The sequence below is a fragment of the Plasmodium malariae genome, assembly GCF_900090045.1.
Source record: "Plasmodium malariae genome assembly, chromosome: 10".
Classification (NCBI taxonomy): Eukaryota; Apicomplexa; class Aconoidasida; order Haemosporida; family Plasmodiidae; genus Plasmodium; species Plasmodium malariae.
Window position 1 is genome coordinate 1162261 of NC_041784.1, and position 24636 is coordinate 1186896.

The window sequence follows — 24636 nt, forward strand, 5'->3', positions numbered from 1 at the left end:
TATTTATTTATTTACATATTAGCCCTCACATTTTTATTATTTCCTTTTTATCCATTAATATATAAAGGACGGAGAAAAAAAAAAAAAAAAAATGGTGGAAATTCTGTTAAAAAATTCCAAAATGTAAGCATTCAGACAAATAGAAATATCAAAATTGAGTATTAAGAGTAACTGTTTTTCAAATATCGTAGAAGCACATTAAAAAAAGAAATGATGTTTATATGTAAAAAATGAGTTATACAAAATATAATAAAAACATGCACATACATATTACTTCTTTTGTTGAGGTATTTTTTTTTTTTTTTTTTTTTTTGATCAAAGAAAACGAAAAGCTCCCAGTCCATTTTTAAGAGTACACTTCTTTTTTTTGTTATCTTTCTTAAAAACATCAGTCATCAGCAATATCAAGAATTAATGCAACACCTGCTAAAATCCACTTTTCAGAGCTTTCTTTTGTTTTTAATTTTATATTTGTTACATAAGTAGGGCCCCTAGATAATGTTTTATACACAGGGCATTCATAAACGTCGGTTTCAATTTTACCCATGCTAACAATAGGTTTGCAGTGGATAACGGGCATTAGAAAATATTTTTGTTTTGATGATGAATCACATAAGGTGTTTTTTTCTACATCATAATTTGCACCATCTAGATATAAACCATATATATAAGCCCCTTCTTTAGGGTAAGAATGAATGTTGTTCAACGATTTGTTAGTTACTTCAATTTGCATAATAATTTTATCTAATTCGCACTTTTCATTTCTAGATAATATTTGTTTAATCGCACTAAAAAAGCTATTAGGGTTGAACAGTAAGGAGATATTAAAAACTTTAGGTGTTGATAAAGGATCATTAAACCAATCAGATAAAAAGGTAATTCTTTCCTTTAGATTGTTTACCCAAGAAGATAAATTCCTATTACTAGAATAAGAATTATTTTTCCATAATTCAGGTAATTTATCTTTATACAAAGAATTCATAAGACTCTCAATTTTACTATTCATATTAATTTCCCCTTTAATTGCTAAACTTAATTCTTTTAAAGAACTTTTCATTACACTTGTTAAAGTATTCATTAAAGTACATTCTTGAAATAGAAAATATTGTAAAGGGGTAATTTGATCATCTGGTATGGATTTCATTAACTCTTCAACATTAAAAAACACATTATCTATTTCATTTAAAATTTCAGATAAAATATTAGATGTCTTTATTTCTATTGTTTCCCCTGTTGTTAATTCTTCCACAAAAGTAGATGTTTCTTTAAGTTTTAATTTTAAAATATTTTTTAACAATTTTATACTTTCATTTGTTCTAAAATTCATTTCTGCATGCTGATTTAGACCATATAATATGGATGATTCTACCACAATTTGAGTATCAATATATTTTAAAATTTTATCATAAGAATAGTTATTTGGACTGAATAACTGTATATTTTTTGAAAACGGAATTAGTTGCATTCCTTCTAACGACTGTTCTTTCATGAAGTAATTTAAATAAGTTTTACATATTAACATATCTTTATCATTGACTATATGACCACCATACATGATTTCCCCAAAAATATATTTCAAATCATTCCATGGTACTTTTATAGAATTTTGATTATCTAAGTAATTAAATAACACTTTTGCACTATCTCTTAGATCACTTAAACTGAATGGATATTTGATATTAAATCCTTCTGCACCGAATTTTGCTCTTTCTACTATGATAGAATGGAAATAACATAAAGAAAATAAAATATTTTTTGTTCTTATATCTTTTTCTTCATAATCATCAGGGGAAAAAAAAGTGAAAGCTCTTTTTAAATTCTCCTTAAAACCTGTCGGAGCTTCATTTGTTAATTTTATAGATCTTTCTAAGATACTAATAGGAATATTAGTAGTAATTTCTGATGTTAAGAAACACCTAAAATTTGGATGAGACCCTTCTGTAGAATATTTATCTATTACATTTTCTAAAATTAAATTAAACTTAGCCATTAAATGTATATTCTCAAGAACAATCCAATGTCCTTCTTTGTGTGATAACTCAAGTTTTGATAAAGCTATAGATTCTTGACCTTGTCCTAATGATACTACATGTAAATTGTGATTTAAATAAAATTTATATTTTTTTCCTAATAATTCTACGTACTTTATAAAATCAGAACCTGGGGTTAAAATAAATAGAATAGGTGTAGAATTAACCATAAAATTGTAAGAGGATTCTAAGGTATCAACAAAGGAATTTTTTTTTTCCATAATTTCTTCACTGTTTGGTAGTATATTTCTAATATAATTTTCTAAAGTAACTGTAATTCTATCTGGTCGTAAGGATCTAATTATTAATAATTTTTTAAAGGAATAATTATTTAGTTTTTTCCATTCCAATGGTAATTTACATATTTCTGGTTGAATTTCTGAACACCATTGTTTAAATTTGTGCTGAGCATCTATATGAATATTATTCGACAAGTTTTCAAACTCTTTAAATTTTGATAATAATAAAATATTTTCCCAACAATCGTCACTTAACCATTCTTTTAATGGGTTCTCGTTTATTCCTTTACCTTTTGGAGGTTTTAAGAAAAAGTTCAAGTAATCCATATTGAAATCTTTATCATAAATTTTTTTTTTTTCTAATAGTTTAAAAACGAATATGCAGTTAAACAGTAGTTTGTCTTTTTCTAGTAACCCTCTATTAATCCATGAATATATAGTTTTTCTAAAAGAGATAATTAATTTATTCATATGTTCATCATAAATACTATTCGATGCTCCATTAGTACTATCATCTTTATCATTTTCACCACGACCATCATTCAAATAGGATTTTGAGTCATAAAATTTATTATTATCCTGTCTGTTTATAGTGATCATATCCGTGTTGTTGAAGGACTCTAGTTTGCTGCTACTTGAAGAGCTAATATCATTACTACTTTTTTGGCTAGCATCTTTGTAGTCATTTCCATCGTTTCCACTGTTGTTATTACCACTACCGCCGCTGCTTACACTATTAGCATTGTGAACGGCTTCGATAGACTTAAGCAACAAGCTTATGAAGGAATCTAGAGAATACTGATACATATAGTTAATATTGTGCATAAGAATTAAAATAAAATAAACGATGGATGCTTCATTAGCAAGCGTTCTATATAATTCTCTCGTTTTGTTTATTTCATTTTCAGTATTGATAGAATCTGCAACTTGCCTTTGTATGTTAATAGATGTGTCTTTAGTAGTTTTTAAACTGTTGATTAAGGAGATGTTATCAATAATTGTAGATGACTCAACAGTTGAAAGTTGATATAATATTTCATCCTCCAAGTTATTTAAAATAATTTTATACTCATTTCTATTTTTAACTAAAATTTGTTTTTGTTTTTCTAATTCTGGTTTTTCTATATTAACAATAATAGCTAAAATTTGTTCTTCTAAACCTTCACATGTAACACTAAAATTGATCAGCGTGCATTGACTATTAACCTCAGGTTTGAAATGAGGATTACTTAATTTAGTTTGCAAGACAAGATTAAAAAAATTTACTTTTGCTAAATTTTCATTAGAAAAAGCTTTATTAATATTGCCTTGCGAGTTTTGCTTCTGGTTGTAGTTTTTGTAATTCATGTCTAGGTCACTGTTGAACTGATCTTGATTTTCAGTGTTCCCATTATTTTTGTTACCAGAAGTAGGGCTTACACTCGTATCCGCACTCACATTGGTGTTCATGTTTGCGTTAACGTTTGTATTTCCATTTTCGTTTGCATTCGCATTTGCATTTGAACTCGAGGTACTTTCAAAGAACGACTGAATTTTTGAAATCCTGCTAATAGCGTTTGGGTAGTTGAAGAGCATTTCCTCATTATCAATTTTGACATAAGTGTCATTTCCTTTTTTTATAAATTCTCTATTGAGTAAACCATCTATAACGTTGTCAATCTCTTCACTTATATTTTCAATTATTAGATACCCTCCTTTTGTAATAATATTTTTAATTTTTTTAATAAAATTTTCACAGTTGAACTGTAAGCATGTAATATTGTCTCCTCCCTTTACCTTTAGCCATTTTAATCCTTGTAGTTGTGGATCTATTAACAGAGGCCATCGATAACAAGTACTTACTATTAGAGCATTTTCTATACTTATTTTATCTTCAGGCAATTTTTCATTTTTCCATGTAGCTATTTGTATATCTTGTACCATTATATCAATAGGGGATGTAATATTATTAATAAGAATATTACTTTTTTTAATATGTTCTAACCATAAATTTTTCCATAATTTTACTCTAAAAGAGCTAGAAAAAACTCCTAAGTAAGTGATAAATGAAGAAAGCAATAAACAGTCACCATATATATATTTTTTATTCGATATAATGATAGCAATTTCGTCTGACCATCTAGAATATTCATCAGATAACATATTGACAAGATTTTCAGCTCTGTTTAATTTATCTTTTGATTCATTATATATTTTGATTACATTATTTTTTTCTTCATTAACTTCATTCATTTTTTTTCTTAATTTTTCTACACTATCTGTTAGTTCTTTCACTTTGTTTTCCAGTTGATCTAATTTTTCTTGAGCATTATTTTTATTATTTGTTGCTTCTTGCAACTTATCCATTAAAGGTTTCACTTTTTTGTATACATCATTATATTTTACAATATTAACTAGCCATAATGCTAAATATGCACACGCAGAAGACTTGGTTTTCATCATTTCATAATTAAAAAACTTTTTTTCAATAAATGGGGTTAACAAGTTGACTGTCTCTTCATCCATATTTTCTGCATCAAATTTTTGTAATTTACTTAAAAATTGAGTAGGATTGTTCATAATTTTTTGAGCAAATTTCCATGAATAATTTTTTATTTCTTTTAATGCTATTAACACAGCATGGGTGACATCTAGACATTCCTTAGGAGGGTTTTGTAAAGATTTCAGTTCTTGTATAGCTGATTTAGTTATACAGTTAACGGCCTCTTTTGCTTTATTCATTATAGGTAAAGCTTCACTTAATTCTTTGTCTGCTTTTACCTGAATTTCGATAGCTTCTTTAGTAAATACTTCTGTCTTCTTCTTTTCTTCATTTACGATTTGTTGTTCTTTATTTGTAACTTCTGTTGCTTCTTTTACTTTGTTTAAGATATCATTCACTTCGATTTTTTTCTCTTCAATATTCGTTATTTTTATTTCGATTTCTTTTTTTAACACCTGCACATTTTCTCTTGTACTTGTTAGTGCCAAGAGACCTTTATTTAATCTTTCAACTGACTTATCAATTTCGTGATTTTTAACGTGTAATAAATTTTTATAAAAATATATGTATTCAAGGAATGTTTTTGGAATTACATAATTGTATCTGTTTTTTTTCTCCAAATATTTTTTGTTCATTTCATTTGTACTTGTATGTACATATGCCATATGTTCACAAATATTTTTTTTTAATTCTTTATTAATTTCTACATCATTCAAAAATCTGTTAGAAACATTGACTAAAGCTTCATATGGCCATGGCAAAAAATAAATAAAACAAAAATTAGACAGGAATGATGGGAATTTAATTAATCTATCTCTGTATAAATTACTTATTGGTGAATGGGTAATGGCTATTTTAAAATTCTTTCTTATTTTACTTATATAATAATTAAATACGTCTTCATTACTTTCTCCTATATTTAAATATTTTATTTGATTACGAATTGAAGAAAAAATACCAAGGTATTCATCTTTCGAAAATAAATCATTGCATAAACCAGTGGATGTTAAATCATTTATATATGGCAAAAATGAATCTGATATATCCTTTTCCTTTAGTAAAAGGACATGTACATTTCCTGGTTTTATAGCACATTTTAAATGAAATTCTTGCATATCTGCCTTAAAATTATTTACATCATAATTATTATTTGTCGATATACTAAGTAAATTTAGTGAGTTTATAAAGATACTTAATTTTACAAGCGACTGTTTACCTGAGCCACCAAAACCAATTAACATTAGATGAGACACATTAAAGTCTAAAATTCTACACATTTTACATATCTGTATTATAGCATAATCAAATAAAACTAAAGGCAATTCTACATGTGTGCTGTTATATTCATTCAACTTTTCGCTCAACACTTCTTTTAATATATAAAATTTTTTAACATTCAAATACATTTTATCTAGACCATTCCTCACTGATATGAAGGAGGTAAAAATGTTTTTGCTTAGATCATATATACCACTACTTTTCTCCCTCTCCACTCCCTTATTTGTTGAACTGTTCATTCCCTTGCTCGTTTCGTAATTTCCCACCTGCAATCTGGGGTTCCCGTTCCCACGTACGTCTTTATTCTTTCCCTTCTCACTGGCACGGTCACTTCCACAATCGCTACCACTACCGGTTATACCACCATTGATTATATTATTGCTGCTGATTCCTAAATTATCTGTGCCAATGTCCTCCTGGGCTACACCCTCATCCGCCTCTTCCCCCTCTGTTACTACTCCCATTGAGCTTTTCCCATTGTAAGACGTTAGGGGAATAAACTGGTTTGATAATGAGTTTACCCTTTCCTTTTCGCTGGGGGAATCAAAAATAAGTCTGTGTTTTTCAAAATCATCTTTAAAAAAGGGAAAATACTGTTGTACTAATTTGTTGAATATTTGAGTAAATATATTTATATGCTCATTTGATATTAATTTATTTATATATGCATGTTGGGTTTCATGAAAAAGAATCATTAACATTTTAAACCTGTTGTTATATATATCTGGATTTGTAGACTTAATTATATTGTAAAATACAGTATGTATATCATTTAAATTAAATAAATAATGTGGTGCAAAATTTGATAAGTTGAAAGATATATTTTCTGTAATATTACTGTACAAGTCATACGAAAATGAGATCATATTATTTAGTAAGCCTTTAATTGTGTCATCAAATTTAAGTAAATGTTGTTTTAGTATTATTTTATATATATTTTCAAATGTTTTAAAACTTATATCATCAATGTTTATAATATTAAATTTATTCTGTATTCTTTTATCTATAAATTTGTTTGTGTTATTGTTAATAGTACCTATAAATAATATATCATGAATAAACTTCTTTTCATCTAAACTTTCCCTATCATATATTAATTTATAGGTTAATAATTGACGTAAAAATTCTAATGTCTGTTGTGTATCACAGTTATCTTTTGCAGTTATATTTAAGTCTTCCAAAAAAAATATATGCTTTTTTTGATTTGGTGGACCATATGTTCTTGTGTTTCTCTTTTCTACATTATTTTCAATTATTTTTTGTAAAGCAAAAGAATTAGTATAATAATTAACACTTATTATTGTATGTGTAAATTTTTCAATATTCATATTTATATTATTCTTTATGCATTTAGTTTTTCCTGTACCATTATTACCATAAACCAATATTGGCTTATTCCTTTCTAGCGAATATTTTATCATTTTTTCGATCCTTATTAATTCTATTGTGTTAATATATATTTCGTCATAGTTATGTGGAAGCATATTCTCAATATAGTTATTTATACTTTTTTTTTTCTTCTTTTTCTTCTGCTGCTTCTTCTTATTATTTTTTTTCATTTTTTTCCTTTTCCTTTTTTCCTTTTCCTCGGAGTATTCCCCATTAGTCTTTTCATCCATCTGTTCATCTGACTGTCCAACAAGTTGCTCACCCAGCTGATCGTCCGTATCGCCTTCATCGCCTTCGTCCACCTCCTCTTCTGCGGTCACCTGGCTATCCTCATACCCCTTTGTATCATTGTCATATTCACTTGATTGCCATTTCAAATTCTGCAAATATAAAATGTCTTCATCCAAGTACTCACTCAAATGTTTCCAGCTGTTCTCATATATATTGTAAATGTAATTGCAGCAGTAGTCATTACCCATCTTAACTTTTAAGTTTGTTTTTATATTATTACTAAAAGTATTTTTTGCGTTCATAATTTTATCATCTACTATTAAATTGTTCAGAACCCACATGTACGCATTCATAAAAAAGCAGTTGTAATAATCCTTAAGTATTTCGTAGTTGTAATTAATTTTGTTGATAATATTTTTGTCTTCACTGTTTAAAGCGCTCTCTTTCGTATTTGTACTGTTTTCCCCACTTAACGTGCCCCTATTCTTGCCTCCGTTGCTTCTGCTATTATTATTATTATTACTACTGCTTTGTGTTGCGTTTTCTTCAACCAGTTCATCCTTTAAAGGGACCTTTTTTTCGTTCTTTTGCCCATTTTTCTGCTCATTTCTTTTCTTCCTTTTGTCTATTCCTCCTGGCTCTTCTGCACCTCCCTCTGTATCAGCAATGTCTTTGTCCTTCTTTAACGTACTCGAAGAAGACAACTCTTCGTTCAGTTCTTCACTGTTGAGGAAATTGTTTTCTTCATTTTGTTTGTTTTCAATTTTTTTTATGACCTCGTTAATATACTTTTCATATTTAAAAAGAAAGTAGTCAATGTAATTACATATCGATTTTACAATATCTAAGTTAGAGAGTTCAAAAGCAAATTTGCATTGCTTTCTTAACATTTCAATATTTTGTGTATAAAATATATTAAAAAGATAATAAAACTCAGTTTTTGCAATATTATTACTAAGTAAATTGATCCAAGAACTGATAAATAATTTGTAGCTTATATCTCCTTTATTAATGTAAAGAACACCTCCTCGACTGACCGTAGCAGGAGATGCATATTTCATATTTGTAATTTCAAAGAACAAATGCATTTCTTTAGTAAAAGGAATTCTTTCGTTACTTACTAGTGTTAACACTTTGTTATCATCCATGACTGTGTTCATACTTTCAATCCATTCTGCATCTATATTACCATCTAGTAATGTAATTTTATGTTTTATGTTTTCATTATATGGAAAAATATTCCTAGACATTTTCCTCATGATAGATGATAAAGCACCATCAACCCATTCATTATTTTTCGTTAAATAACCATAAAGCTCGTAAGATTCAATAGATTTAGGATTAATAACTTCATATAAGCAACTTTCATTTATTTTGTTTAAGCTTTTTATTAACATTTCAATGACACTTGATTTTCCACTTCCGTCTACTCCTAGTATAAAAACACAGTGTCTTACATCCATTAGATCTTTTAGCTGTTTAACCTTTAAAATAAAATTATCGTCAATCTGTAAATTTGCTTCTTTTATACATATTTTTATAGCATCGTCAAAACTGTAAATATGTTTTTCTTCCTCATTTTTTATATCTTTTGCACCATTTGTAGAACTGTCCAAATATTCGTTCTTCATATCCTTTTTGATTACTACGTCGGCATTATGTTGAAGGTCTTCTGGAGCAGCAATTTTAGAATCCTTCACAACAGTGCTATTATTTTCAAAAAGGGGGTTATTAGACATATCATTTTTCTTAATATTGCTAAAATTTTGCTGATTCGTACTACTACTGTTATTACTAATGTTCTGATAACTCTGTTCTGGGTTGTTAGACTTGTAATGTCTATCCCCATTCTGCTGAGAATTGTTCTCTTCTTCTTTAAAAATATTACAGTCTACGTTAGGGAACAGATCATTAATTAACCCTAGAAAGATAGGAATATCTTCATGAGTAATTTTTGGAATATTAAAATCTTTTAAAGCTTTCATTAAAATAACATCTTCATCAAAATTACTATATTTTCTTTTTAAATTTCCTGCTTGTATGAGAACAACCTTAACAGCTCGTAATCCCCAGTCATAATGAATATTTTTTTGTAACAATTCTTTACACAGTTGATATAACTCTACAAATTTGTATGATAACTTGTTTGCTTTTATAAATCCAAAAGACATTAACATATTCTCACAAATAAATTTTATATCTGGAACAATCATAGAACAAGATCTAAATAAATTTTTCAAATTTTCCGGTAATTCTGTTCTACCTGCATACCCAGGATTCATAGTAATAAAAAAACCACAAGTTTTTTTTAAAACTATTTCATCATCTATAAAATGAAAAACTGTTTTCTTTTCCTTAATAGCATCAAATATACATTTTATTTGAGTACTAACTACTGATAACACTTCTATACTTATACGATTAAACTCGTCAAAACATCCCCATGCACCTGTTTGTGATAAGCCGATACATATTTGTGACATATTAAAATAATTCATTTGATTACTACAGTTAAAAATAAAAATAGCTATTCCGATTGCTTTAGATAAATCTTTTGTAGTTTCTGTTTTTCCTGTGCCCGCAGGACCTGCTGGAGCTCCACCAAGTATTAGATTTAAAGCTTGTGTTAAAGTAATATAGCATTTATCTGTCAATGGGGTTATTACTAGCTTCCCGGAATTACCAATATATTCATATAAATATTTCGTTTTAAAATCACATATTTTTATTTCACATGTATAATTATTAATTTTTTTATCATACATCCAGTAATATTTTAATTGTGCTTGCCAGTCGAATGAAGTACTATCTGAAATTTTTTTTTTTATAAAAGATATGATTACATCTCTTGTGTGTACATCTAAGATAATCAATGATAATAATTTAGTTCTGATATTATAGTCTTCTGTTTTTTCTACTAATTTTATTAATTTGTTTATCCTTTCAATTAATAACTTCTTATAATCTATAAAAGCAGACTCATTTCCATTTTCTAACTCATCAAAACATTTATTTATTTCTTCTGTTACTATTATTTGGTTACATGTACACACTACTTGACTGATATAATTTGTTATCATTGTTTCGTCTCTATTCTGTTCGTCCAAAATTTCTGAGCTTATTTTTGCATTCTCCAATATACTTCTAATCGTTATTTTTAAGTGATTTTCTAAATCTTTTAAATAATTTTCTACATTTCCTTTTAAGTTTAGTTCTGTCAAAAATTCTAGATGCTCATTTTCAATGCTATACACACCTTTAGCAATGTATTCTTTGTATTCCCCCGATTTGCTTTCTTTCTCGTGTACCACTATCGTCCCGTCATCTGCATCAAAAGGTTTATTTTGTTCATAACTCACTTCCCCAACACTATTATCTCCATTCTCTTTCCTAAACTCAATCGTCTTAATAGCATTAAATACATCATTTATATAGGGCAATATTTTCAGCGGGTTTTTTCCATTGCTCAGTATATCCAGCAAAGCAATGTTTGACAAGAAGTAAAATCGTGGAAATGTTTTTTTTTTTTGGTCCAGGTAATCGTTTAAAGCTTTTTCACATAATTCTATATTTTTAAAAAATTTACATAATAAATAGAACAGATCTTCATTCAAGCATACTTGTAAAACATTCTTCTGCTCATACGCATTATTAATTATGTCTTTATATTCATTTTCTATATTAAAAAACATTTTACTCTCTTGAGGTAGCTGAGAGTGTATATCTTCAGAGTTCAGATATATTGGTTGCAATCTTTCGAATTTGTTCAAAAATTTTCTCCATATATTAATTACTTCATCTATTTTTTTCAAATTTTCCTGCGTATTTAATATAGTCTCTTGAATGAACAATATATATTTTTTTTGATTAATAAAAAATAAAATTTCTGACGTGTGCATATCTACAATTTCGAGTATCATATCCATGTTAGATATTTGAATATAACTTTGCTTTTTTAAAAATTCAAAATTCATCTGTTTCCATATCATGTTTATTTCCTTTATTTTATTTTCTATTTTTTTCTCTTTCTTTGCTTGCTCTATTACATCGTGAACTGCATCCACGTGTTTGTATAGCCTTAAGTCAAAAAATCCTTGCATAGTCAATTCTTTGTATTTAATTTTGAAATTCTTGTTGCTTACTCCACTGTCGCTGCTGTCTGTGTTGTTTGTCCTGCTGATGCTGTTCGTTCGATTTACACCTTCTCTACTACTTAAGTGGCTGCCTTCTACCCCTTGTGCCTCCTCACTTTTCATGCCACCACCACTGTTGTGCGTTTCTTCGTCCACTTCGTAGCTATACCCTACACCGCTACTTGTTTCATTGTTATTAGCTCCACCTCTGTTCAACTCATCATTGTTCAATTCACCGGCACTCGCTCCACCTCTATCCTCAGCACCGCTCCTCATCTCACCACTAACCTGTACCACGTCTTCGCCGCTCTTACTGTTGAAGGATGCACTTAGAATGGAATTATTACTATTGTCAAGTCCTCGCCTCTTTGAGTATAAGTTGTTTACACTTCCGGATATATTTATTATGATATTCCAGTGTCTGTCAAATATGCAGTCATTATTTAGATCGACTAGAAGTGGTAATATGGACGACAATTTTTTTAGCTCTTTAATTATATATTCATATATAGGTAAATGTTTTAACTCAAAAAAATTCTTTCTAATGTAAAGAAGAATAAAATCAATTATGTAAATATTGCTGTTGACATCTATATCTTTCCATAATTTTTTCTTTTCTTCTTCTAAAAAATAGATAATACAATTTACTAAATCCCACAGATGTTTTAGATCTCTTAGTTTTATGTCTATTTCATCTAACTCATTAAATACTGTTATGTCAATTTCAAAAAGAATTTCTAACTCGTTATGATATCTTTGTTTATCTTTATATATTTCATAGCTCTTTCTAAATTCATTAAGTTTTTCATAAGGATTACAATAAATGTCCTTAGAACTACTAGGTATATTAGAAAATATATGTCTTTTCAATTTACTTAGTTCTTCTTTAAAATATTTGATTTCCATTTTGATATTTTTAATTTCGTTATTTTTATATTTCAATATTTTTTCCTTTATTTCGTTATAATGTATTTCTACTTTTTCTTTGTTCTTTTCTATATTGTCGAGCACTTCATTATATTTAGTTACTATGTCAAGATCTTTCAAATTTTCCATTATCTCTTTAAGCTTTTGAAAAATTAGAGGAATAATTTTTCGACTTAGCTTCACGCTTCTCAGGTTCCTCATTAGGTTGTAAAAGACGTCTTTGTTTTTGTTCATGATTTCTGACTGCCTGTTTTCACTCACGGAAGCATCGTTTTTCGGCACCCCCTCTTTTTTTTCCCTACCCTCGGTTGTATTCTCGGCACCTCCGTCAACACCAACACCTACATTACTAATATCGCTAATGCTGCTCCTTGGACCACTTTCGGCGGATTGATCAGAGCTTCGTACGCTCCTCTTTGACGCCGTATTTTTACCATTACCATCTTCCTTTTTAGCAAAAAACTCAACGACAGCTATTTCGTTAAGGTTGGATATGACATTTTCATAAAACGAGTTGATCGCGTATATAGCATCCTTGACGAAGTTCTGTAAGTACTCACTGTACAGAGATATATTTTGTTTGGTAAAGTTAATGAGTTTTTCCACTAAATTTTCTGAATAGAAGAATACAAAATTTATGGATTCATAAGTTTTCAGATGATAAAAAGTGACTAATTCCTCCTTTAATGATATAATTAATTTTTTATATACTACAACATTGGGAAATGAATGAAGAATATTTATATTCATAAGTTTTAAAGAATCTTGAAAATTATTATTGTATTCAAAATAGTTCGGATAAAGAAGTATTTCATTTTTTTGTTTAAACAATAAGAATTCTTTTTTTATATCAATATTCCAAACATGTTCATATTTTTTTAAGCTTTCTAAATATTTATAACATTTTTCAATAGTATTTTCAAAAAATATTTTAATTTTATTCTTATTATGATTGACACTTAAACTTAGCAGAATTTCATTTATGTAATCTCCACTTTTGATATCTATTCTTCTGATCCCTGAACAAAGATTCATAAAGTCATCAATCCATTTGTAAAATATACTTGTTACAGAAAATGCTTTCTTACTTGTTAACTTTAAGTCCATATTTAGTTTATTTCCTATAAAATTAATTTTTATAATAAATATCTGTTCATCTTTTTTTGTACATTTCATGACATCATACAGGTTATTAAATAAAAAGTTTGTCAATTCTATCAGTTTGTCTATTATTATATTATTCAAAAATTTAAGGTAATTTTTCCACATGCTGTTATTTTTTTTTATTTTCAAAATATCATAAGACTGTTTTATATACATGTTAATGCTTTTAAAATCTTCACTTAATTTTCCTCTCAACACGGAGAGGTTATTTTTATATGTATTTAAATAACTGTAAATGTCTTCATGTTTTTTTCTTTTTTCGATTATTGGTTTTTTTATCCAACTATTTGTTAAATTCAATATAGAAACTATATTACTGTGAAGAGTGGAAATGTTATTATAAATTTCTGACATGTCTTTATCCACTATTTCAATATATTCGTAAATATGATTTTCTGTCCATTTTAGTTCTCTTACTCCCCTTAGTAATGTTTTCTTAATAGCGACTAGCTTTTCTTCGAACAATTCTTTTTCTACATCCAAAGTTTTTGAAATAACGTTGTTGTATTTCTTTGTAATACTATTTAATATATTTATAAACTTTTTAAACGTATTAGCCTTGTTATATATATTCAAACAATCATCATTAACACTTAAATTATTTAGAAAAAAATTCTTTATATTATTTATGAACATAAATATGTATGGATGAAAATTTACATAAAACATGTCTCCTCTTATTTTAAATATATTTTCATTCAAGAAATTATTAACAACATCTATAGTTTCTCTAAACCATTCTTTGCTTACATCAGATATATATTTACTTATTTTTTCACTGATATTTCGATATATACTATTTATTTCATCTGACTTTTCGTTCTGAATCTTAAGTGTTTTCATTATCTTTCTTAAAGGGAAATACTGCTGTTCAACCCTTTTTAATAAAGACGTAAATAAATTTACTACTTCGCAGAAAAGGGGAGAATTTCTGTTTATGTTCAGTTGTTTCAGGTTCTCCTCCAAGTCTTCTTTATATTGTGTAGACAACACCTTTACTTTTGAGTCTTCACCACTGCCACTAAGGCGGCCTTCACCTTCTTCACCGTTAATATCTCTTTCGTCGATTCCATCAACCTTCCTCACGTTTGCTGCTTCGAACGAATTTTCTAAGAACACCTTTTTATTGTTTTCTATAATCGTTGCGTTTTTTATGAACAGATTGTCCACCAGTACGAATTCTTTCTTCAGATCCTGACACAGAAGTAGTGTGTGTCTGACTAACTCTACTTCTATCGCATGTATATCTCGAAGAATTAGAAAGGAGTTTAACAACTTAATATTCTTTTTCAAATCATTGTCAAAGGAGTAGACAAAAACGCATATTAACCTTTTGTTTAGTTCTTTTACCTTACTCTCAAAGCTGTTATATTTATTTATAAAAATGGTTTCTTCTTCATTTAATATTTCATGATTTATATCTAAAAATATTTCATTAATTATGTTAAAATCACGGCATATATTGTGTATCTCTTCAGTTAGCTTTTTTCCCTTTTCACCTGGGATCTCAATCTTTTCAAGTTTCATATACGTTTGGTAAATTTTTAGATAATCAATAAGTAGCCTCAGTTTGTACATGTATAAGCTTACTGATGGGAAGTATATGCATTCCTCCTCAATTTCGTTGTTTGTTTCAGTACTCTCTTTGTTGCTTTGATCTACAATTTTATTGCTTGTTTGGATGGTTGTTTGGTCACTTATTTTGGCGCGATCATTATGGAGAGCTGAGGCCTTACCGAAGAAGACGTTGATCTCGTGAAGCGACTGCAACTTTTTGCTCTTTCCCTTATACAGCTTAAAGAGATATAAGAAGTGCAAGAGGAAATTCAAGGTAGCATACAATTTTCCTTTAAGGACATCTACACAGTTATAGATCGAGTTGATAATTTCCGGAGTATTAATATTCTGGTTGCATGTATTAATCAAAACTTTGGATAAAAAGTTGAAAACAAATTTACAATTTTTGATCAAATAATTCGACTTATCAACAGATTTTGATAAAGAATGTACAATGGGCATAATGAAATCCTTTTTCCTTTCTATATCATCTTGTCTACTACTTTCTAACTTTTGTAGAAAATGTATTACTGGTTTTAAATGAGTATACAGATCAGCTACTTCTGATTTATGATCTATTATTTCGTTTTTTATATTTTCTATAATATTTTTATAACTAGAATTTTTTTTTTTTTCTAAAATGATATTTATAATTTTTTTAAAACTCTCTTTGTCTATTTCATTGTATAAAAAGTTAATGTCTTCATTTTTACTTTTCAAATAATTTAAAAACTCACCACAATTTTCATAATCTCTTTTTTTATAATTCATAAAATTCCTTAAAATTACATGATAACATTTGATAAAATGTATTAGATATTCTTCTAACGTATTTACATTTTCCTCTTTTACCTCTGACGGTAAATATGGTAAAGTTAATTTTTCTTCTATTTCCCCATATATTATTCTTAAATTAAGTAAAAAATTATTAAATTTTTTTTTCATTTCTTTTAATAAAGTAGATGAATTAATATCCTCATTATTATTCATAAAATTAGAAAAAAATATCTCTAAAAACCTCCTTATCACATTCTCCGCATCACTGTTCATCTCTAAATATAAAATCTTCTGTTGAGGTGTCTTATATATTATTAAAAATTTTTCATATCTTCGTTTTTTGAAAATATCTAAGATGGAACCAAACACTTTGATACACTCCTTTTCATTAATTAGAAATAAACAATCTTCATTATCTTCACAAAACTTGTTTATCAACTTAACTGCGCACTCATCATTCTTGATGCTGTTTATTACCTCTTCCTTTTGGCACCCCTGAATGTTGAAGAAGTCCAGAGCGCTCGTCAGAATTTCCCCAACTCGGTCGTCATACTCGCCTCTGTAATCGCCACTATAATCTCCGCTGTCCTTGTTCTCATCATTCGCTTTGCTCATTATAGGCGCGCTTAGGGAAGTGTGTACGTGCGGGTATTTGTATATGGTTTTGCGTAAGTGCTTGCTTATTCACTTGCGTATGTATTTTCGTATGTATTTGCTTATGCACTTGCGTAGGTGTGTCTATATATACGGAAGGACAATTACAGAGTTCAACAAACAATCAACAGGATAACGTAAAGATAAAACCGCAAAAAATTGGACAAAAAAAGGATCGAAGTTCATTCGAAAATTTTAGATATTTCCCTTCCAAGTAACGCACATGTGCTTCTATTAGTCCGACATATATATATATATATATATACAAATATATTATTCCTCTCCTTTTCGCCTTTTTATCCTTTCTTTTCCTTTTCTTCCTTTACTTTTTATTTTTTTACTGTTAAATGTTTCATTAGAATTTATTAATGCCTCATGCACTTAATGCTTACGTGACACTCGATAACATCATTCTATTCATAACTAACAATTTATTTATTTTTATTTCCACTTTTATTATTTTTTTTTTTTCTATGTGTTTTTATATATCCATAAAGTATTCGTGAAATAATTATACATAGAAAGATCTCATGGTGTGTGTGTGTGTCTATTTTTACATTATATAAGGACTACGTTCTCTGCAGGACGGTTATTTCATTTTTTTTTTTTTTTTATAAGTGCATAAGTGATGCCTTTTCTCTTTTTTAATTGATGCAAATACATCATTTTTGTGTATTTTTACCTTAACATCACTATTATTACTTAGTGTAAATTCTACTTACGTTCGTGTGTCTGTGTATACGTGGTACCCCATGTGGGCACTGCTTACATAAAAATATCAGTATTGTGGAGCTTCTTAAAGTAGTGAGGTTGATGCTATTATTTTTTTTTCCCTTATTTTTATTACATGAAAAAAGAAAATAAATAAAGTAAAATGACGCAATATTATATATAATACAATACAGTATAATATAATACAATATAATTTAATTTAGTTTAGTACAATATAATATTTCTCTTCCCGGTGAGCGTTTTTCCGCTATCAGCGCCATGACCTCTTCATTTTACACATTTTTTTTTCCAACAAAAAAAATAAAAAAAAAATAAACTATTTGGTCAATCTTTTCATTATCTATAGAGATGATAAAGCATGCCTAGGAACTTAATTCCTCTCGAATTTCCTTTTAAGAGGTTTCTCCTGACAAGTATAAAAACACAAATAGTAGAAGACACTTAAAAAAGTTATACAAACTTCTAGGGTAAAAAGTTGGCGTATTTTACAGTATGCAAGAGTATATACATAAATATGTATACAAGTGTATGAATATATATATATATATATATATATATATATATATATATATATATATATATACAATGCATACGTAGGTATATCCATACAAATATATATATGATATATAACTGTGTACATATAACAAATAACAAGGATAAAAAAAAGCAGAAGCTGTAACAGCTAGCATCCCAGTTCTACTTCACCAAAATTTCTAAAAAGGAAATAAAAAAAATTAAGGCATTGATTATAAGCACAATTAATTTGATTATATGCTTTTTTACATAATATAAAATTAAGCATAAAAATTAAAAGTGGCGTGCAAACGTATACATATATATATACATATACGCATGCATACATACTTGTACAAACACCTACCTACGCAGTTAAAAGTATAGCGTTGTGAGAAAATATTTTCAGCAGCGCGGTAGCCAGAGATCAAGTGTAAATCTCTCTTCATCGATTAACAAAAAAAAAAAAAAAAAAAAAAAAAAAGGCTACCAAACGAATTGGAAACGTCGTTACAGAAAAATTTGAAAATTTTATTATTATTTTGTTCATTTTGTTCATACTGTACATATTGCCCATTTTGTTCATTTTGTTCATACTGTTCATACTGTTCATACTGTTCATACTGCCCATTTGGTTCATTTTGTTCGTATTGCCAATTTTATTCTTGTTGTTCATAGTGCCCATTTTTTATAATATGAGCAATTATGAAGTAGCCACCATTGAAAGAATTCACAGTGGTATGTACACATAATTACGGAAAAATGGGTATGAAAACAAAATTAGAAAAAAGAAGGAGTGAAGTAAATACCTGTTTGTGTATTGGAATAGACCCTGATGAAGATGATATACAAAATTTTAAGAAAAATGAAAAAGAAAAGGGATTTAAAAACATTAGGAACAACTTAAATGATAGCGGAATAAATGCAATTGAAATAGGAAGAGATCTTTTATTAGGAAAAGAATCCTTTGACAACTTAAAAGAAAAAGATGAATTCTTTTATTTTTTTAATCATTTTTGTTTTTATATAATTAATACAACAAAACAACATGCGTTAGTATATAAAATGAATTTTGCTTTTTACATCCCATATGGTTCAGTAGGCATTGATGTTTTAAAAAATGTCTTTGATTTATTACATTATTTAAATATACCAACAATTCTTGATATGAAAATTAATGATATTGGAAATACAGTTAAAAGTTATAGGAAATTTATTTTTGAATATTTGAAAAGTGACTCCTGCACTGTTAATATATATATGGGCACCGAAATGTTAAGAGACATATGTTATAATGAAGAAAAGAAACAGTACTATAGTGCTTTTGTTCTTATTAAAACAACAAATAAAGATTCCTATATATTTCAAAAAGACCTTTCTTCTGGTAATAAACAAGCATATATGTTAATGGCAGAAAAAGCCCAGGAAATGTCATCCATTTTAAAAATAGAAGAAAATAACGAATTTATTGGTTTTGTTGTTGGTGCCAATAGTTTTGAAGAAATGAAAATTATAAGAAATCAATTTCCAGATTGCTATATTTTATCTCCAGGAATAGGAGCACAGAATGGGGATTTGCTTAAAACGTTAAGTTATGGTTACACTCAAAATTATGAAAAATTATTGATTAATATTGGTAGAACTATAACGAAAAATGCCGATCCGAAAAAAGCTTCTGAAATGTACTATAATCAGATTACTCAAATTTTGAAAGGGCTACAAAATTAGGCAGTCCCACTGTGATGGAAATCGCCCAGCATACCGCGCAGCTTAACCATTAAATACCGCTGCATGCGTACACACATATACATATATATTTGTGCCTAATTTGTGTGTGCTATTTATATAAATATTTATCTGAGTGCCCTCGTAGAATTGTCCATTTTTCAAAAGGAGTAATTAAAAGTAGGCGGTTTTTATCAATATATGATTTACCCTTCCAATGTTGCTTCTTCTTTTTTTTTTTTTTTTTCATAATTTATGTAATTGTTTCGTTTAAATTAAAAAAATAAAAAAAATTATATTTACTGCGGCACTATTTTCTGCTTAGTTAAATATTGTGCAAAAATATATGATGAATAATAACAAGTATGGAAATGAAAAAAAAAAATTGTTTCCATAATGTATGGTATGGAATGAAATAAGTAAAATAAATATATATATACATATATATATGCACGAGTGAATAAACTTTAGTATAAGGCACATGCACCACTTAATGCGCTTCGTTGTTTGCTTAAATGACTGCAAAAAAAAATTAATTGTACATAGACGAATAGTAAATGTACAAAAAGAATAATTAATGTACACACATACCTAACAATGGTTCGAAAAAAAAGTATGCAAAAATAACATATGTATTTATTATGTGTACACTTATATACATATACATATTTTAATTCGTTTCCGTAAAAAATTAGTAAATTGTAAATAAGACTTCATAAGTGAAGTCTAATATTCGTTTTTTATTAGTGTGTTTTCATCCCAAGTTATTTCAAAATCATTGCAATGTGCATAATAGGTTCCTTTAGGAGGTTAACTTTTGCTAAAGGAAATAACTTGTCCATATTTATAGGCTAAATATCTCGTTATCGAAAAATACATGACCCTAAATATGCAATAACAACAGGAAATGCTACACCAAAAAAGAGTATACAGGATTCCACCTAGACAGTAAAATATAGGGTTTATCATTTTAAATAAAAACGAAGTAGAGTAAAAGAAAAATAAGGTGACGAATATAGGGGGAATTAATTAATAGGAAGCAATTGTACAAAAAAAAAAAAAAAAAAAAAGCCTTAATAATGTAAGCAAAAATTAAAAAAAAAAAAAAATTATGAACATATTCATAAATAATATTAGTCTATTCTCAGCTATAAACAATATTCCTATCTTTTTAACTTATTCTTCTGAAATTTGTGTAGCTTCTGCGAAAAAATACCAAAAAAATAAAATAAAATAATAGAACAGTAAAAAAGTAAAACACTACAAAATATCACAACACAAAACAAAACAAAATAATATCTAAAATGTAGTCAATATTAAAAAGAAAAAACAATTCTGTATATTAATGCGGTTGGAACAAAATGTGTGCGGCATTTTCACTCAACTGTGTTTCACTTGGTAAATACGGCAAACAGGAAAATTTCATAATATATAACATGTATTTATATATATATATATGCATGCACAGGTATGTAATTTCAGGATTATCTTTACTTTCTTTAATTTTCTGTCTAAGTTCATATCTTTTCACAAGCTCTGTAACATTATCTTCTAATTCTTTTTCACTTTCTCCTTTGATATAAAAAAAAACAAAAATGAAATAAAAAAATAAGGAAAATATGTTGCATATATGTTGAGTAAATTTACATGGGGAAAAAACAAATAAAAATATTTGAGGTGCTAAAATAAAAAAAAAAAAAATCTAAGGACATAAAAAATGTTGACATTGTAAACAATGGAAAACCTCACATTGTTACCGTAGTGCAGTGTTACCGGTGTGCAATGCTTACAAATAGAGTATTTACAAAACATTGCATGCTCAATAATTTAAATGTATATATATATATATATAATTGCAAATATATGGCATAAATGCAAAAATTAACACAAATAAATACAAAAAAAATAAAAGTAAAAAATATGTATATTCGCTTATACACATATTCATACCAATGTTATAAATTTGATAAAAATTCGTGGAACAAAAAACTACTTCAAGCAAACCTCCGATGAAAAACATTCCTACGTACAAATATGGCAAACGCTTGTAAACGTTTACCTTTTTCAAACTCCTTGGCCCCTTAATGAGTAAAAAAAAGTTATAACAGTCACATACATTTGTAAAACTAAAACGCCCAAATGTATACATGGTTATAACGCATATGTGTATACATACATACATACATATGTATATATATATATATATATTTTTTCATATATTTTATGTATTATTATTATTTTTTTTTTTATTAGCTCACTAAAGCATTATTTGTAATTATTTGTTATACCTCCATATTTCAAAAAAAATACAAAAAGTAGAATGGAAACTTATGTGTTTGAATTTATTGAAGCGTTCACTCATTTAATACTTTATTTAATGAACATTTACTCTTCTGGTTTAAGCAAAAACTTGAAATACTCTATAAATAACAAGCTGAAATGACAAAGTTTATTACAAGACCATTTATGCCCTAAAATGTATATGTACATACATTTATACATAAATACATATGTATGATGTATATATAAACATAGTTTTTTCTCACTTTTGCAGAGTATTTTAAGAAAAAAAGAAAATTCAATACCCTCCTATGGTAAGGAAAAAAAGCAATAAAATGAATAAAAAGTAAAATTCTGAACATTTCCTTGCTATATCACGAGAGATGCTTTTGCATTACTTTTATAAAATTCACAAAATATGCAGAAAAATATATGAGTTACATACTTCATACATAAAAGGCACTTAACACGTGACATACATATGCTACATAAAATGCACGTAACACAATACACATAATACTTAACACATAAATATACCATGTAAAATATGAAATAAACACCAAGCACGCAAATTTAGCAAAATTAACAATATGTACAAATGAAAACATTTCTTTTATGAAAAAAGAACAGCCTTGAAAATTGAAACGCTTTTTTTTATCTTTTCATATGTTGTTAAAAGCTTTAAAAAAATATTTTTTTAAATGTAAAACATTAATATAATACACCTTTAATTTGAATATAGAGTTATGTAAATACATTTTTGACCATTGAAAAATAGTATATTAAATTACAAAACTGTAAGTAAAATGGAGCATTTTTATTTTTAATGACAGGCATTGCTCAAATAAACAAGTAGAGGAATATATACAACAGGTTGAAGACAGCTGCTGAAGAGAGATACATATGTATACATGCGTACATGTGTATGAACTTTTACATGTAAATGTAAACGTATATACAAGCAATAAGGAAGCTATGAAAGATTTACTCAATTTACCCCCTTTTTTTTTTAAGGCACTAATTCCTATAAAAAAATACCTGTTGGATAAAAGCTTATATAAATACAGAATAATTTTAAAGAATTTGAGAGATGAAGTCATAAAAATATTCACAATTGAGTTTGAGCAATTATACAAAACAAATAGCAAACAACTTAGCTATTCTTCCTTTGAGCAGTTTGCTTGGGACTTTTTTACGTATCTTGAAATGCAGATGTTTGAAAACTGTGATACGGGTTAGGAAATTAATACATGTATATATATATATATATATACATGCATACATGTGTACGTTTGCATATACGTGTATTTATGTGATATGCTTTTTCCTCATTGCAACTTTCTGCAATATAATTTTTACATATTTACATATTTTAAAATTTTTTTTTATCCTTCCAATATTTGATATGAATATATTGAAGTTTTACGATATAATTAAAAAAAAAAAAAAAAAAAAACGAGGTCACTTTTATATGCCTTTCAAAAAGCTTAAAGAGAATTAGTTTTAATATTCATTTTCATACACATGTATATGATATATACACAAATACATACATCCATGAAAGTAGCGTTAAAATGATGGCTATATATGTATGAAATTACAAAAAAAAAAAAATAATAATAAAAAATGGAAATATATATTATTTTTATTACACATGAAGAAAAGACGTTTGAGATTTCCTTTGATTTACTGAAAGACCATGAGGAAAACCCCTCCATTCATGAGAGCTTAAAAGATGATTGGGAAATAATTTCATATGATAGTAAGGATTGATATAAATGTACATGTCCATAAGCGTATAAAATGTAAAGTATATGTATGTTTGTATGTGTGTTTGCCTCAACTGGTAATTAGCCTTTCATTTATACCTTAACCAGACCTAGAAATGTACAAAAAGAAGATTTTAAAAAGTATGAATATTTTTGATAATAATAAGGCCAGCTCTATATGTCAGGTAAATGAATATTTATGCATAAATGAATATATGTGATCTCGAACCGAGATCCTTGCACGTATAGACCTTTCCATGTATTTATTTGCACGTGCGTCTTTGCATATACTTCTTTGCATTTACCCCTTACTATTTACTCCCTTTTTTTTTTTTTTTTTTTTTTTTGGACAATTGCGCTATTTAAGATATACGTCGAAAGCCGAAAAGACACGTGTTAAGAAGTGCATTGAGCTAAGTGTTGCTCGTATTTTTAAGAATATTTAAAAAGTTCTAAGGATATCCACGTAAAGTATTTATATAAAATATAAACAGGAATTGAGCCAACAGTTACGATGTAATAATAGGATGCGTAAGGATGCATATTTAAAAAAAAAAACAAAGATGAAAAAATAATTGTTGTGATGGATAAGATGATTAAACATATTCCATAAAATGCGTTTATTGATTGGTCAAAATATATTTCACCTTCATGTGATAATATAATTCTTCGCTCGAACAAAATTTTGAAGTTTCTTTTTATATCCTGATTTTTTTTCACCGCCATTATTATTATTGTAGTAATTATTATAATAAT

At 27.6% G+C, this 24636-nt stretch overlaps 5 protein-coding genes across 5 annotated transcripts; 2 read left to right on the top strand and 3 right to left on the bottom strand.

The window, feature by feature from the left end:
* Positions 1-388: 388 nt before the first annotated feature.
* On the bottom strand, positions 389-16822 carry PmUG01_10034400 (dynein heavy chain, putative; the record flags this gene model as incomplete). Its single annotated transcript, XM_029005539.1, has 1 exon — positions 389-16822. One exon carries the CDS (start codon positions 16820-16822, stop codon positions 389-391), a length of 16434 nt encoding a protein of 5477 aa, XP_028862118.1.
* Positions 16823-18874: 2052 nt separating this feature from the next.
* Positions 18875-19834, top strand: OMPDC (orotidine 5'-phosphate decarboxylase, putative; the record flags this gene model as incomplete). Its single annotated transcript, XM_029005540.1, has 1 exon — positions 18875-19834. One exon carries the CDS (start codon positions 18875-18877, stop codon positions 19832-19834), a length of 960 nt encoding a protein of 319 aa, XP_028862119.1.
* A 1173-nt stretch (positions 19835-21007) lies between these two features.
* Positions 21008-22125, bottom strand: PmUG01_10034600 (conserved Plasmodium protein, unknown function; the record flags this gene model as incomplete). Its single annotated transcript, XM_029005541.1, has 4 exons — positions 21008-21033; positions 21326-21403; positions 21782-21911; positions 22120-22125. The coding sequence occupies 4 exons, from the start codon at positions 22123-22125 to the stop codon at positions 21008-21010; spliced, it is 240 nt and encodes a 79-aa protein (XP_028862120.1).
* A 26-nt stretch (positions 22126-22151) lies between these two features.
* On the top strand, positions 22152-24280 carry PmUG01_10034700 (HORMA domain protein, putative; the record flags this gene model as incomplete). The annotated part of the gene is made up of 7 exons (XM_029005542.1): positions 22152-22227; positions 22386-22425; positions 22945-22984; positions 23126-23345; positions 23772-23873; positions 23989-24065; positions 24248-24280. 7 exons carry the CDS (start codon positions 22152-22154, stop codon positions 24278-24280), a joined length of 588 nt encoding a protein of 195 aa, XP_028862121.1.
* A 32-nt stretch (positions 24281-24312) lies between these two features.
* Positions 24313-24606, bottom strand: PmUG01_10034800 (conserved Plasmodium protein, unknown function; the record flags this gene model as incomplete). The annotated part of the gene is made up of 1 exon (XM_029005543.1): positions 24313-24606. The coding sequence occupies one exon, from the start codon at positions 24604-24606 to the stop codon at positions 24313-24315; it is 294 nt and encodes a 97-aa protein (XP_028862122.1).
* Positions 24607-24636: the final 30 nt, after the last annotated feature.